At 37.6% G+C, this 17,148-nt stretch overlaps 1 protein-coding gene across 18 annotated transcripts in view; it reads left to right on the top strand.

The window, feature by feature from the left end:
* The window catches only part of TNRC6A (trinucleotide repeat containing adaptor 6A), a 187,260-nt gene that overhangs the window by 142,411 nt on the left and 27,701 nt on the right, over positions 1-17,148 (top strand). For 14 of the 18 annotated variants that reach the window (XM_074964952.1, XM_074964955.1, XM_074964951.1 and 11 more), the window contains 2 exons: positions 8,226-8,567; positions 15,008-15,055. The exons of 1 other annotated variant lie outside the window; for it this stretch is intronic. In XM_074964952.1, coding sequence (XP_074821053.1) covers positions 8,226-8,567; positions 15,008-15,055 — 390 coding nt within the window. The remainder of the gene's footprint in view (positions 1-8,225; positions 8,568-15,007; positions 15,056-17,148) is intronic. 3 more of the 18 variants (XM_074964966.1, XM_074964967.1, XM_074964954.1) reach the window with 1 other exon arrangement.

The raw sequence follows: 17,148 nt of genomic DNA, 5'->3' as shown, positions 1-17,148 counted from the left end.
AAGATAAAGAAAATACTTATCTACTTAACTTCTTTTTTCATTCTAATTCAGGTTGTGTTCGTTGTATATTTATGCAGGGGGCTAACATTTGCTAAATCCTTTATCTTTAGAAACACTGTTCCGTTAAATATTAAGCCTTGAGACAAATTACTAGAAATTTTTTAACAGTGAAGTGTGTTAGCTAGTCCTAATAGCTCAAGATCAGGTGGTGAATTCTGCATATAAAGGTGCTTTCTCATCCTGCTGTCTAGGTATGCAGCAGTAATTACCTGTTACTTTAAGATGAGTTTATATCTAGTTTCCTCAATTTGCAGTGGATTAATTGAGTTGACAACTTGCACAGAAAAGCTAAATTCTGTAGCATAATAGGCTCCTAATACACTAAAGGTTGTGTGGGTAGGAAGTGTTTTTTAATGATCTATTAGAAATATATGAAAACTGGTGACAGAAATCAAAGGAATAAAAGTACCTTTACGTTTCACTGCTTTGAGGCAAAAAGAGCTTCTACATTGTGTGTGATGGGGGTCTTAATGCACTGTCCTTTCCATTAATTGGAGTTATGAACCTACATTAGGAGACTAACTTCCTTAAATCCTGGATCTGCAGCCATCTTGTGCATCCAGTACCATTGCCTACAGAATCTGGCTCTTAAGGCTTGATCCTGAACTCGTTAGGCAGTGGGAGTTTTGCCATTGACTTCAGTGGGTTCAGGACTGAACACTTAATGAAGATGGCAGACAGAATCATAGGACTGGAGGGGACCTTGAAAGGTCATCTCGTCCAGTCCCCTGCACTTATGGCAGAACTAAGTACTATCTAGACCAGGGGTCTCAAACTCAATTTACCTTGGGGACCAGTGCCAGTTCTCAAATCCTCCCACCAGGCCAATAATGTCACTGAAGATGGTGTTCAGAAAGAAAACATTTATATTGTATGATGGTATCTCTGTCCCTCTCCCACAGCCAATGGGAGCTGCGGGGGGCAGTGCCTGCAGCAGACATTGCCAGCAGCATGGCTACATGGGTCTCTTCTCCGCGGGCCGCAGTGGGGAGGTTCTTGGGCTGCAGATTACCAGTGGCTGGGACTTTGAGACTCCTGATCTAGACCATCCCTGACAAGTGTTTGCCTAACCTGTTCTTAAAACTCCCCAGTGATGGAGATTCCACAACCTCCCTAGGCAATTTCTTCTGGTCCTTAACCACCCTGACGGGAAGTTTTTCCTAATGTCCAGCCTAAACCGTCCTTACTGCAATTTAAGCCCATTGCTTCTTGTCCTATCCTCAGAGATTAACAAGAACAATTTTTCTCCCTCCTCCTTGTAACAACCTTTTATGTACTTGAAAACTGTTATGTCTCCTCTCAGTCTTCTCTTCTCTTCTCTAGACTAAACAAACCCAATTTTTTCAATCTTCCCTCATAGGTCTTGTTTTCTAGATCTTTAATCATTTTTGTTGCTCTTCTCTGGACTTTCTCCAGTTTGTCCACATCTTTCCTGAAATGTGGCGCCCAGTACTGGACACAGTACTCCAGTTGAGGTCTAATCTGCGTGGAGTAGAGCGGAAGAATTACTTCTCATGACCTGTTTACAACACTCCAGCTAATACATCCCAGAATGATTTTGTTTTTTGCAACAGTGTTACACTGTCTACTCATACTTAGCTTGTGATCCACGATGACCCCCCAGATCCCTTTCTGAAGTACTCCTTCCTAGGCAATCATTCCCCATTTTGTATATTTGCAACTGATTTGTTCCTTCCTAAGTGGAGTATTTTTGCATTTATCCTCACTGAATTTCATCCTGTTTTCTTCAGACCATTTCTCCAGTTTGTCCATATCAGTTTGAATTTTAATGCTATCCTCCAAAGCACTTGCAACCCCTCCCAGCTTGGTATCATCTGTAAACTTTATAAGTGTACTCTCTTATTATCTAAATCATTGAAAATATCGATGAGAACCAGACCCAGAACAGATCCCTGCAGGATCCCACTCATATGCCTTTCCAGGTTGACTTTGAATCATTGATAACTCTCTGGGAACGGTTTTCCAATCAGTTATGCGCCCACCTTATAGTAGCTCCATCTAGGTTGTTTGATACACTAGCATTGACATAAAAAGTTGTATTTTGTATGCAGCTGGTTTTTAAGTTAAACATTTTACCAGCTTTTTAGGTTTAAATGTATTCAGCCATTCAATAATTCCTAAGTCCCTCAGAGGAGGACACTATGTATGTGTACAGCACCTAGCCCAGAGAGTCCCTCATCTCGATTGGGACCCTGTAGGTACTCTAATATAAATAAAATGTAAAGTTTGGAAAGTGCTTTGAGATCTTTTTACCAATTAAATGTGCTATTGAACTGTCAAACGTGGTGGTGGTCTACTCTAACTTACACAGTAGCCTGGTATAATAGCTTTTATTGCATTTTACTTGTAATGCTATTCAAGGTAAACAAACCTCCCCATTCATCATGAATATCCCATTCAAAAGAAATCTCTCGAACCCCACTTCAGCTATGCAAAGAAAATGGCATCGTACGCTATATGCTAAACCAGTGGCTCTCAAACTTCTTTACTAGTGACCCCTTTCACATAGCAAGCCTCTGAGAGTGACCCCCCCTTATAAATGAAAAACACTTTAACACCATTATGAATGCTGGAGGCAAAGTGGGGTTTGAGGTGGAGGTTGACAGCTCGTGACCCCCCCCATGTAATAACCTCGCGACCTCCTGAGGGGTCCCGACCCCCAGTTTGAGAACCCCTGTGCTAAACCAAACGTTATACAATGAGTATTTAGCTTGAATTTTGCCACAAAATACCAGCTTCCTAGACTCTTCAGCAAACAAGATGCTGTCACTGTAAATACAAATGTACGTGTGTGCAGGACAGTGCTTTGTAATGTGAAACATTTCCTTTACATATTGTATTTCAAGATACCTAGGTAATATTTCAGTGAAATAGTTTTACAAACTATGCGATTGGATTAAGGCTGATATTCCTGCTGTCACTCATGCTGTTGAGTCTTCTAGTGCTTTGCAAAATAACAAAAGTTAGATAATCAATTCAGATTTTTTTTCAACTTTTTCTCTAAATTTCCCTGTTTTGTGGAGGGGTAGGCATAAAACTACTGCTTTTGTTGCAGACTAGGATAAACTCTGGATCACCACTGAAATAGAAAGTGCCTTTAAAAATAACTGGATATGGAATTGAATTCCTTTACTCATATTTCCTACCTTTGAAACTTCTCATTCATCTGTTCTCTGTGAAACAAAACTGTCCATACTCTCAGAAGTTTTGTTTTCCACTTATATTACTGCTTTACCTTAATGGAAAACTGTTATATTAGCTTTTAAAGCTTATAAGTAGAAAAAAGAAAAAAATGAACTGAGCTATGAATACTTGCTGTTAAAACTACCCATATAAATGCCCTATAATTTACCTTTCTATGGATCTGCAGGGGTTAATGAATTGGCAAACAGTTAGATATTTTCCAGATCAGCTAGCTGAGCTTACAGCTGCGGCCATTTTTCCACAACGAAAATTCTAGCATTACATCTTACGTGTGTCAGCTTGAAAGCCAGACTTCCTCTGTTTGCCCTTCAGCATTCCAGAACTGACAACTCTTTGGGGCATGACATGCAAGGAAAGTGTATTACCGTACATTTTTAAGTGGTCAGCTTAAGCAGTAATAAGAAAAGAACACTTAAATGACAGTTTGGTGCTGCTTTTTGTGTGCTTTAGTCGTTGATTTGATCTATGTAAACTGATTTTGTTTGAGTGAAACTGTTCTCCATCTGCATTAAAGTTCAAACAGCTGCCATTTTTTTATTGGGGAGGGGGGGTTTGTCACTGGGCCCCTACTCCAGGAGGAGTTGGCAAGCAGTACTCTTGTAGCAGTAAAATGACACCATGCTTCTCCTCCATTTTCTAATGAAATCTGCAGAGTGGGAAAGCAACACAAGTTGGAAGCGTCTTTCTTTGGAATCTCTCTGTAAACTGTTGTTTCTGTCACGGTCGTGCTGACTGTAACTTCAACTTCCACTGCTTTGTGGGTTTTCAGCAGGTTTGTTGTTTATGAAAATGTCTCTCCTTATATTCTTTTGTATTTTTGCTGCTGCTTGTCAAGAAAATTAGGAGTAATACACTGTAAGTCCATTAACAAAGTTGACTTTAGGGTGATGTAGAGTAAAATACTGATGTGCTAAACAATATTTTATCATTGTTTTTTAACAGTGTTAAATTAGAGAAATTATAACACATTTCTGGGATTTAAGGGGTATTGGAATTTATAATAGTCATATTGGAACAATAAAAGGTTAGTTAAAGTGAGATATTAGCAACAGAGCTAGTTTAATCTTCTGAGAAGTTGCTGATTATAAAATACAATTGGAAAGAATTAACAAATTGTGTGATTTCTTCCCTCTCCTCCCCCCCGTCACTTAGTTAAGATAAATGGTTGTATAGGGCCTGAAGACGTCAATAATACATTTGATTAAGTTGAAAATAACTGAAACTTTAAGTTGCATCTTAAAGCATATTTGACTGTAGACAATAGAGAAAACATGGCTCAAACTAAAAATTTTACCTGAACACTGGTTGCATTTTATTGAATTTGTCAATCTTTACACAAAGAATGAATCATTCTGTTACTGCTTTTAGCTACCAAGTAAATATATTTCTTGTGTTATCTGTATGTAATTTTTTATTTGTTTTGAAAAAGTACTGTTCATACTGTAGCTATTTGGTGTTTATTTTACTAAAAGGGATCTCATTTACTAATATGCTCTATCATTTTATAGTTAACAAATGAATGAGTAACCAGGAATTAGTTCAATTAATTAAGATGTACTTACTGTGCTTTAAAGGGGCTTAAATAAGGAAAGTTAGGAATGAATGTTGCTTTGTTGCCGTTCTGCTCTGGAGTGATTTTTTTCTAACTCCAGTTCTCTTCCATTGGAATGTCATATGTAAATGATTTGTATTTAATCTGCAAGGAATAATTCTACTGTGGAAGGAATAGTAGGTGAAGTGAAAATTATCATTTTATTGAGCACCAACAAGACATTATGTGCTGTAATAAAACAGTCCTTGCACCAAGGAGTTTACAGTGTAAATAGAAAGACAGTATAATTCATACAAACAATACCAGGTGACCAAAAATGGATTAAAACTAAGCAGTGCAGTTATTTATAAGTACTTTGTTGGTGGAGTAATGCTGGTAGACTGTATGCAAGTAGTGTGTTTGTTTTCATTTACTGCTGTCAACAGACTTTTTTAGATCAAGCTTAAAGTACGGTTTTTTAACTTTAAAGATTAGACATTATGACCAGTTGCATCAAAAGGTATATTGATAAAATGTAGATTACTAGGAAGTTAAATAACAGAAGATTTGTGGGTGGTGAAGTGGAGTTTGGTATATGAAAGACCAACTCTTTAAATGTCTGAGTTGCATTAGTAAATGGACTAAAGTAGTATGAAGTTTTTTAAAATAACTTCTGCATAATTATAAGTAATTTATATTAATTATAATGCAGATTTACCAGTAAGAAAAATTACTGGTTTAGAAGTGCAGAGAGGAATATAAATTGTTTTCCTCTATTGCATCATAGAATATCAGAGTTGGAAGGGACCTCAGGAGGTCATCTAGTCCAACCCCCTGCTCAAAGCGGGACCAGTCCCCAATGTTTGCCCCAGATCCCTAAATGGCCCCCTCAAGGATTGAACTCACAACCCTAAGTTTAGCAGGCCAATGCTCAAACCACTGAGCTATCCCTCCCCTCCTAATTATTTTAGATTGTATTTCATTAATGTTAAGATTTAAAGAACAAAGCAAGGGGAATATGCTAGAAAGGAATAGATTGGAAATATGTTCAGAATTTTTGAAGGCATTGAATTGTACTTTTGAACATTAAATGCATTTGATCATAGGTCATTCATACACTGTTGAATGTGTGCAGGTGAAATGTCGTTAAGGATCTGAATTCAGTAGCTTTCTAAAATAGGTAACAGAACTCTTACATCAGCAGAATCTAATACTGTGTTAGTCATTTTATCCAACTTACTGGTTTGTCTAATTACTTGTGAATATCTTCCCTATGCAGGCTCCTATGCATTAAATTGACTTATGTCATGGCCATTCTTCTACCTAATTCTGTCCCCCTCCATTCAGCTGTGAAATAGAGTAGAACTGGGTCACTGCTGTGGCAGAGCAGTGGAAGATGGTGGTACTGTGGTGGTGTACGTGTTTGTAATCACCTGAAATAGTGTATCCCTCTCTCTGCCCTTGAAACTTATACCAGGGATTTATAATGGTCAGCCCTCCATTGGAGAAGAAATCGCGTACATGCTCCAAATATCCCTTATATACAAAATCTTTCTTTGGGCTTTGTTGTTTCTTCTGTAGACTGAAAAACTGATCACTGCAATTCTCGGCGCTAAGACAGGTGGGTGCTCCGTTGACACTTGGGTGACAGATTTGATCCCACAGGACACACATTTTTGTAAGGAGCATAGAATTGTGTGCGCCTTTCTTGAGGGATGTGTATTTTTTACCTAATCATGTTAAAAGCAACAGTCATATTCCCTATATTGGAATTTTTTTTTAAAACAAAGCTTCAGGGAGCTGGATTTTTCTTAGATTTTTCTAAGACCAGACTGTTGTATTCACTTGCATTTGTACCTGAAAGTGAATGTTGTTGTTTGACTTTCGTGTTTTGTAATTTTCTTTCATTTGACCATTTTGTTCTTGCTTCTAGCACACTAGGGAATTGTTTAATGAAACACAAAAAGAAATGGTTTAGGAAATGCTGCTACAATCAAAAGCCTAGAGTACATTAAAAGCATACTAATGTGCAGAGTTACTCTTAAAGGAAGATAAACAAAACTTTATAGTAACTCAAGCTTAATTTTAATAGGACCCGAAACACCCAACAATCACACACTTAGCCGTAGGAGTGCCTTACAGTTTTAATTGTACCTTCAGGACCTGGCTATTGAGACAATAGTTGTGCAAGCATTTTTTATAATATTGTTTAAGGTTAAGCTTTTCAAAGTTAACTTTGCAGCTCCCATTAATTTCAAGGACAGTTGTGGTTAAATTCTCCAGTCAGCTCTGAAAATCTCAACCTAATAGCCTTCTGTACTTACTTTATCAAAGAAAAAGTAAACTGAACATGTACACAATTGTGTGTGATCATTGCTATATATAGTGGACTTGAAAAAAGTGTGTTACAGTGACAACAATAGAGTTGGTTTAAACTTTTTTAAATTGTGCGTGATCTCTAAACGTAATTACTGTAAAGCATTCCACACCTTTAGAGTATTTGTGTGCTTTAGTAGACCAGGCCCAACCAGGTACTCCATTCTGTACCTTTCTGGGTTTCATTTAATTTGTTTGCGTTTGTACTGGTGTGATGGAGCAACTAAACAGGTAGCCATGAATACTGTAATCACCTGTTTGTTCACAGTTCATGTGTGGTGTATACACCCACACACAACCTTTCTTGCAAATTCTTTGGCCTCAATCACACCTAAAAATGGCCATGCTGTCAAGGTTATGAAAGGTAATTCTGATTTCATTTAAGCTGAATGCTTGGCATTTCATCCATGGAGGCAAGCAAGCAGTCATGTCAAATGGTGCATGGTATTTATGCTATCACTTTCTACTGATAATGGACTGGGTGAAGACTTTGGATGTCAGGATTGACAAGACAGGCGAGTGTTAACCACTTATTCTCTTTGTTCCTAGCCTTGCCTTGTGTTCTCTTCTATCTTGACTTCATAAAAGACGTGTACACCAAGGATTTTTTAAATTTCCCACTGTAGGAAATAATGCAACCCAGATTTTTTTAAAGTTTTTAATTTTTTGAGAAATGTAGTTTTGCTTCAGTTGCTAAAACAGACTTGGTCTGTTGAAGTGCTGATCCATCAAAAAAGTTAGGATCTTTGTAAGGAGTGGTAATAAAAGACTTGAGCTGGGATAATTTGTTTATAGCCAAACCTGCTATCACTAGTAATACCAATTCTAGAAAATAGTGTATGCATATGTGCATATAGCAAGGCTTATAGTGGAAACTGGGTTGCAGCTTTAACGGGAGCAAATATTGCCATTCCATAATCTATACCCTACCCAAAACATGTTTGTTTCTTTTCGAGTTTGAAAACTATTGTACCTGTGATTAATTTTCTTCAACTTTTATTTTTTTTTTTTTTTTTTTTTTGGTGTGGGTTAGTGCCAGAACAAACAAAGACCAGTGTAAGCCAGCCTCAGCCCGTCACCTCTAACGTCACTTCCACAGCAACCAGCACTAATAATAATGCCAAGCGGGCCACAGCCAACAATCAGCAGCAGCAGCAGACCTTGCCTCGATACCCTCCTCGTGAAGTACCACCACGATTTCGACACCAGGAACAGAAACAGCTTTTAAAGCGAGGTCAGCAGTTACCAGTGATAGCTGCAAACCTGGGATCCACTCCTAAAGTATTAAACAGCCAATCAGGAGGCAGTGCTGTCACAAGTAAACAACCGGTGACCAACGGAGAAGTGCCGAACAGCAGCAGCAAAAAACAGTCAGGTGAGAGAGGAAGTAACTTATTTTCAGTGAGGTTAGATATTTTATTAGTAACTAGATTAGATTGATTGAATTGGTACAACACAGAATCCATTTTAGGGTAAATGGGCAGAGAGTTCTCCAGTGTCTGTTGTTCATGTTAAGCGTTAACTTTAAAACATGGTCTCCTGTGCTCTATCTTCCTTTTAACTGAATCTCTGATCATTCCCAGCTCATCTTAGTTATTGATTAATGCAGTTTCTGTACTATACAGATGCATATCTACCTTTGAACAATGTAAGTTTAAGTTTAGGTGAATATTAATATCCTTTTTCTAGATCCCCATCTTGATCAAAAAGGTCTCTTTAAAGGGAACCCCTTTACGTAAAGACTCTGCCACAAGTTTGTTCGTTAGAGCTATGTCCAATATTCAGGAATCTGAGTAGCATCCTCAGAATAAGCTTCTTGTTTCAGGTCCAGTGACATCACCTTGAATTTCTGGGTGAAAAAAATCAAAGCCATTATTCTGATGTTAAGGTTTGTTTTGCTAAAGAGATTAGATTTGTTCATGTACCCCAAGTAGAGCCTTGCGCAGATACAGATTTATATCCCTGGATATAAATCAGTATCCGCAGAACCGCAGGGCTCTCCTGGGAACTGCAGCGGTGAAAGGAGCCAAACATGGTGCCGCCGCTCCCAGGAGCCAGCACCCCATGCTGGCAACTCCTCCATCGTGGCTGCACTGTCCCCACCCAGCCCACTGGGCGGGCACCAGGCTCACTGGCAGCTGTCCCTCGTCGCACTCTTGAGTTCAGACGGCATGCACGCCCCCAGACAGGAGACACAGACAGCTGAATGGAAGTGACGGGAATGGGTCTGCGGGCAGTACAGCCATGCCGGAGGAGCTGCTGGCGCAGGGTGTTGGCTCCTGGGAGCAGCAGCCCCATGTTCTGCTCCTTTCGCTGCTGCGGTTCCTGAGAGAGCCCTGCGGTTCCATTGATACCGATTTATGGATATCTGCATGGATATCTGCATGTGCGGATATACATTTGTGTCCATGCAGGGCTCTAATCCCAAGTATTATCTCTGCTGACAGAGTATCTTGGCCTCTTCCAGGATCTGCTTCTCTGGAATCTGAGAAGAGAATGACTGCTGTTCATATCAGTGTATTCTCTTTTTTCATAAACTCTTTACTCTGATCCTTCTTCGTCCTCGTTGGCTTGAGCAACCTACCCTTCAAATACTTTCACAACAGTATAATAAAGAGTTCATATGTTGGATGTGTAAGGTATACATTTTTAATAGTGACAGCAGTTAACCATTGGAACGTTTTACCAAGGGTCATGATGGTTTCTCCATCACTGACAATTTTTAAATCAAAATTGAATCTTTTTCGAAAAGACCTGCCCTAGGAATTAATTTTGAGTCAGTTCTATAGTCTGTGTTATACAGAATGTCAGACTAAATGCTCACAATGGTCCCTTCTGACCCTGGAATCTATGAATAAGTTTGCAATTTTAATGAATGAACTAGGTTATAATTTACTGATCTTTTGTTAGTAAGATAAAGGTAATGTATTCTTGACTGGAAAGAAATAACTCAATTCCAGGAATTTCCAAAGCATCTTGGTATTCCACGCTCAGCCATCATCTTCATAAGTGTGTATGTTTCTTGGGCTGGTTTTTGTAGCTGCATTTAGTTTTTTGAAAGACATTTAGCATTTATGATACAACTGTTTCACCTGAGCCATCTAAACTTGGCTTTAATTTATAGTATTTCTTAAGATCACTGATGTGTGGCGCTACAGAGGATATGATGTAAAGCATTCCAGTTACAAAAAGGTGATTTTCCTTTTTAAAAGAATTCTTGAGGAAAACCTCGATACTTTGCTCCATTTTATATCCTTGAACTCATCACAGAATCTAGAAGGTAGCACTATTTAAAATGAAGGTAAACTGTCGGGTATGTTGCTGTCAAACACTATACAAATGTATATCTAAACTAAAATAGTATGGATTGTTGGATGGCTTTTTTTTAATCTGGGTAGTGATTTCTTATATTGGGGATTATACTCTTCAGTTTTGTGTTTGTAACAGAATGAGCACAGTTAACCAGGTTTTAAAAAAAACAACTAGTTTTTTACAGATGAAATTTTTTTCCATAGGTCTATTGTCTGTTGATCTAGTCTTGTGGCCTGTGATGTCAAAGAAAGATTCACGTGTAGTTTATTAAAAATTTCTCCCTCAAGGCAAACTGTTAGAAACTGGTTACATATGTTGAGTATTACATTCCAACACAGTCTTATATAGACTCTTTATTTATTTTTCTTCTCATGTGGTTTATAGGATTCCAACCTGTGGAAAATATTTATTTACAGCTAAGTGGACACTTCTTCTCTTTCTGGCTTTGTTTATTGTAATACTGAGCACTTACTAGTATGGCTGAGTAATCTCTGAGCTAGAAGATCCTGGTTTCTTCCCCCAATAGTGACACAGCAGTGTTGTATTAAGGGTATGAGCTGCTGCTATTCTTTGAATGAGATGTTAAATCTAGGTCCCTCCTGGTTCTTTCGTTGTCCAGATGGTCAATAAAAGGGCCCATGGAACTTTTCCAGAGAGGAGAGAATAATCCAGTTGTCTTGGCCATCCTTCTTCCATTTCTCAAAACAGGCTGTGTGAGCTGTTGCACCCAGACAGTCACTGCGCTACCAGATCCCTTGTCACTTTGCATTTTAGTCTCATGGAATTGTCACGTATGAGAGTCAGAATGGGTCTATAGTTAATTACCCCCATCTGTGCCACATGCCTTTTGTGTGACCTAAGGTTTCATTTTCTCATGTATGAAGTAGGGATAATGTCCAGAGGGGTGGAGATTTAATGTTTGTAAGGTGCTTTTGAGATCTGTAGATGAGATGATAAAGTACAAAGAATGATTGCAATAAACAGTGTAGCGTAGAGCATGCTTTGGAGACTACCATAGTTTGGCTGCATAAGAGCTACTTGAAGATGTCAGTTGCTGCTATCATACCTGAAGAAAACTGATGCGAATAATCTGCTAATCTCCATGTCGTTTTGCTACTTCTCTCTTCTCCTTCCCCCAGCCATCAAAAAAAATCTTAGGTCCGCTCACTAGTACTAGTATCCCATTCCAGAAATTAAAGATATCAGAACATCAGGAAAGTAAAGTAATCTCTTAAAGTCCTTCACTTTTAAAAGAACGTCTTTGTGCAGATGAGATGTTCAGCAAAGAATTCTGCACTTCACTAGGAGACGAGAGGTTAGTAAAGTCAAGAAGAATGTCCAAGCCTTGAAACCCATCCTAATGCATATATTGCTTTCATCAAGATTTGCATAAGACTCATGGAACCTTCTTCCACCAAATGCACCCTGCTTACCTCTTTCCAAAAGATACGATAATGTCCCTTTAGTACATTCAGTAGCCCAGATGGTAAGACCAAACAAGCAGGACGAGATAATATGCAAACCTGTAACCTATTTGAAAGAAGAACGAGGCACCTTAGAGACTAACAAATTTATTTGGGCATAAGCCTTTGTGGGCTAAAACCCACTTCAAATATTTTCCACTGCATGCATCTGATGAAGTGGGTTTTAGCCCACGAAAGCTTATGCCCAAATAAATTTGTTAGTCTCTAAGGTGCCACATGTACTCCTTGTTCTTTTTGCTGATACAGACTAACACTGCTACCGCTCTGAAACCTATTTGAAAGAGTGTACCATATACCCTGATGGCATGGCTCCAGCAACTGTTTAACAAGAACACCAGGGATTGGTACTGTCCTGAGGTTGTAAAGTCCTTCACACATCTACAGAAGTAGATATTTTCAGTCAGTGGAGTGAATATCCACATCCTGCTCTAACAACTTTAACCCTGTGATGTTCTGAAAACACAAATTACGTCAATACAGAATGAGACTGTGGATGGTGAACAAAGCACCTCTGATTTAAATAGGCTTGCAAGAGATTCAGAAGAAAAATAAAAGCTGGCAACTAATTTGTGTATAATTGATGGGCTTTTTCTAATGTGTGAACAATATAAAAAAAACCCTGCAAAACCATAAAAATAAGGGAATTAAGATTAGAGTTGAAAACTCTCTCCCTAACTCACCTCATTTTGTACTAGTTTTGCAAAATGATATTCACAAATTAAAATAAATAGAACTTTGTATTCTATGTGCTTGTATCCTCTCTGCATTTTAAGGTGAGGTTAGAATGGAGCTGTCAGATATCTGAATCTTGACTCTGAGTGTCTGTCAGATGCCCAACATCTAAATACAGGCTTTTTGTGAGTTATTCCTAAAGCAAATTTACCCTCTTGTTTTTTAGGTTCTCTGTAAAGGCCAGGGAAGGCAGATTAACAATTTATGCTAATATTGATTTCCCTGGCCAGTGTAGACTGATCGTAAGTTTTCTGGACTGGGCATCCTTAACTAATATTTATCTGTAATAAAAGGTAGTTTATTGCCTATATTCCCTGTGGACCCACACTTCTCCATTTTGAAAATTAGTCTGTTTTGTTTAACTGTAAACCTTCCCAAACTAGCTCCTAATAGCTCTACAAGTAGATGTTATATTTGTACTCTGAGAACATGTGGTGAATCCTTTTTCCTCAAGTCTTCCTAATGGAGCTAACTTGTGGAACACTCTTAAGGCTGAAACCATGGGAAATGCTTTCTGAGATCTGTTTACAGCTAGCTCTTGTTTATGAGAATATATTCATGCCAGTCGTAATAGTTTTCTTTATCAAAACTTTGCCCCATTTGTAAACCATGTGAGGTAGATCTTCAGAATAAATCCTTCCTCTTTTGTTTTCTGCCATGACAACCCAGTCTTCTATCTTGACGATCTTGAAATCTTCATTAGTTTGTAATATGAACCAAAATGATAAGCAGATAGTTACTAGACCACTAACTGCTTGCTACAGTGAGCTGTATGTATGGCTATTACAAATTATTTAGACCTGTGAGGCACATTAAGAGGTACTTCCCTGTAGAGCAATGGATTAGAAGCCATCAGGATCTTGGCTCTAATCCAGGCTGAGTTACTTTGAGTCTTTGTCTGATTTTGGGCAAGTCTCCTTTTACCCTTGTGCCTTGACAATGCCACTGTAAAATTGTATTAAAACAGGAGCATGCAGAAACAATATGTGAATCAAGATGCCCTAGGTAATTTTCTAAAAATAAAAGGGGTTTGGGTTTGAAAGGTTCTTAGTAATCGTGGGGCTCAAATTAATTTGGGAAGCCTTCTAAATCTGAAATGTAATAGATTTTAGAGAGTAAGGAGGAAGCAAGGGGGATTTAAAAATGTTACACTATTTGATTGCATACTTTGTCAATAGCAAATGTTAATCTGTTGCTGGAGGCAGAAGCTAGCAAAAAAATGTATGTAGTGTTTAGAAGTTTGGTTTAGTCAGCCCATCCAAAACAAACTTGGCTAGGTCCTATGGTGCAATACAAATTTATAGTAAACCAAGAAGCAAAATATGAGCAGATAAAGAAAGGGCTTTCATCTGAAGAATAAATCATACTGTCCAAGGATATTGCGAGATAATTAGATTAATATTGAGACCAGGGATGGGGAAAGGCAGTGGTTCTCAATCAGGGGTACATGTGTCCCTGGGGGTATACGGAGGTCTTTCAGAGGGTACATCAACTCATCTGGATATTTGCCTGGTTTTACAACAGGCTACACAAAAAGCACTAGCAAAATCAGTACAAACTAAAATTTCATACGCCCACACAATGAGAAAGTAAGCATTTTTTCAGAATAGTGTACTGTGACACTTGTGTTTTTATGTCATCTGATTTTTATAAGCTGTAGTCTTTAAGTGAGGTGAAACTTGGAGTATGCAAGACAAATCAGACTCCTGAGTGGGGTCCAGTAGTCTGGAAAGATTAAGATCCACTGTGCTAGAGGGCAATGTTCAATTCTGTGATTCTTATAGTAGTCTCATGAGTTTAACAAGAGACCATTTTATGGTAGCTTTGTATTAATGGCAAAAACTACCTATCTAACAAGTCCAGTTAATTTTTTATAAGTCAAGAATTTTTTGAAACTATTTATACTTCGGGTGTTTGTTAATTTTAAAACAACTTCAAGGTAATAGAAATCCAGTAGGAATGGAAACACTGAGCAAAAATGAAATGCAAAATTATAAAGACAAAATTTTCACATATGCAGTGCTGTCTTGGCAGGATATTAGTAAAAAATTGAAGTGTTTGTCCGATACATTTGCATTTATTGCTGCTTCTAGAGCTATATGAGATGGTTTATAATTTGCAGCTACTAACGCTAGCTAATGAAGATGGACTGCCCTTTTGACAGGAAAAACTTCTTTTCTGAGAGAGAGTGATAATAAACTGGTTCTAAAATAGAGTGCTTTGTGGAATAATCCCAAAGGAATACTTTAATTCAATAACAATTCTGTAATTTTTTGCTTTTTCATAGGCATGCCTCCCATTCGGGACTTGGTCAGCCATTCCCCTAACCAGTCAGGTGATGCATACCTATTTCAGTCTCATGTTTGTTGTGCACTACGTGTATGTGTATAAGAGTTACACATTTCAGTAACTACTTGCACAATTATCTATTGATTTTTTGCTTCTTGGTTGGTTGTTTTAGAAGCTTGACTGTTAATGTGTATGACTGACTTAAATGCTTACTGTTTGTTTATGCACTTATATACTACAGTTAGGTTGAGTTCTTAATTTTATATTAAAATTCTCTGGGGCAAAATTCTGGGCTACACCAGTAGGTTCCAATGCACAGTTAAGTGCTGTATATGATTAATTGTGACCACTGATAATAAATACTGTATTATATACGTCAATAAGTATCCATAGTAATATGAAATTTCAGGTTCTGATTTGTTCCTTCAGCTAGTTAAGTAACATAAAACCAAGAAATGTGTTTTCCCCTTGGTTAGCAACAGCCATATAAAACGTTCAGTTGTCTGTGTTTTTTTGGCTGCTTTCACGTGTCCTGTAACTCTGAAGGATCCGTCAGCCTTCAGTGTTATAGTTTTATCCCTTTTTACATCTCAGAAGCTTAGACAGATGTTTTTCTCTTTAGACTAGTCAGTCAGTCAGAATTACAGATAATACAATATACAGCTCCTTTTAAGGTTCATGCAGAGTACTTATTAAGAACAGACTTTTGCTGAATAATGTTTGGGTACTTATGTGCTTGACAATATCCTAGAATGAGCTGTTGGCAGCAAACCTACGTCTAGACATTTTAACTTGTGCTAAATTGTGTTGGAAGTTTAGTAACTTAATGGGCTTTTTTAGCAGAATAGTTACAACTAGGTCACTTGCTTCTGAGCCTGAAGGCTGTTTGTTCATATATTATGTTGAGACTGGCTCATGCGTAGCGTAGAAAGAGGCAAGAACTGACAAAGTTGTCATCTTCCATTGAGATATTAAACTGAAGTCTTTTCCTCCCACATATCTGTGCATAAGGGTGCTAAAGATTCTAATTTAAAGGAAGATAACATTGGTGTTCAAGTCATAATCTTTCTCTGAACAAAACAAGTTCTCACATGTATGGTTTTGGGTTGCTGGAGTACATTGTAGTAGTTGTTTGCTTACACAGTAACTGCACTTCCCTCGTTTTACTCATTACATTATAATACCTCAAGTATGAAACGTGCTATCATTATCTTTGCTGACTCAGATAATTTTTTTAATACCTTTTCTTATAAATTTTCATTGCCGCAACCTTTGTAATTGTGTTAGCAGTACCATAATATGGGGAACCACAGCTCCAAAATATTTTCTTCTTTCCATGAACTCTTGAAAATCTTCACTGCAAGTTCTTTGAATCTGAGCAGTTGAAAAGAAACTTTTCTTTTAAGCAAGTTGATATCATTTTACATTTTCTACTCCTTTCTTGCAGTTTAAAAATACATGATAGCTGGTGCATAATGTTGCAGTCTCTACTTTTGGTATATAGTTGACTATTAATTCTAAACCTTATATAAAATAAATTGGTGGAGAAAGACATGTTCTAAACAAACCTTAAGGTTACTAGTCTTTTTTATCCTGTTTTTATCAGCAAGTAGTATCAAGCTCTGGGTATTTTTATGAAGGAGCACAGACCCGAATTTTTAATGTTGACTTTTAATACAGAAGTGTATTTTATAAGATGTCTACTAGTAAGATATATTTTTTTCAGAGCAATCTCAGAAAACTTCTTTGTGTAGAGCGCTCTAGCGAGTCTTGCAGTGATTATTTTTGCTGAACTTCACATCTGAGTAGAATGCAAAGAAAAAAATCCTTCATATTGCTGTAAAGTCATTGCCTTTCAAAATGTTATGCAAGATTTCAGTGAAATAAAGCTATTCAATTCCTTCGTCAAAGCATTTTCAGTCATACATTCAGTGACACAAATATTGGCAGAGAGATGCAGGAATAAGGTCTTTGCTTTGGCAGTCATTTTAAACTTAAGGCTTTTATTTTTTAAAATAAAAATCTGACCCAATATTTATGCTTCAGTTGTATACCAGTCCTTAAAAGCATATGTCAAAGAAACATGAAAAGCTCGTAAGTAATGTCGGTATTTTAAGATGTAACCATTTTTCTAAATGT

The sequence above is a fragment of the Natator depressus genome, chromosome 10 (genome assembly GCF_965152275.1).
Source record: "Natator depressus isolate rNatDep1 chromosome 10, rNatDep2.hap1, whole genome shotgun sequence".
NCBI classification, from domain to species: Eukaryota; Metazoa; Chordata; order Testudines; family Cheloniidae; genus Natator; species Natator depressus.
The sequence above is the reverse complement of the archived record's forward strand: the minus strand, read 5'-3'. Positions and strand labels throughout refer to the sequence as shown.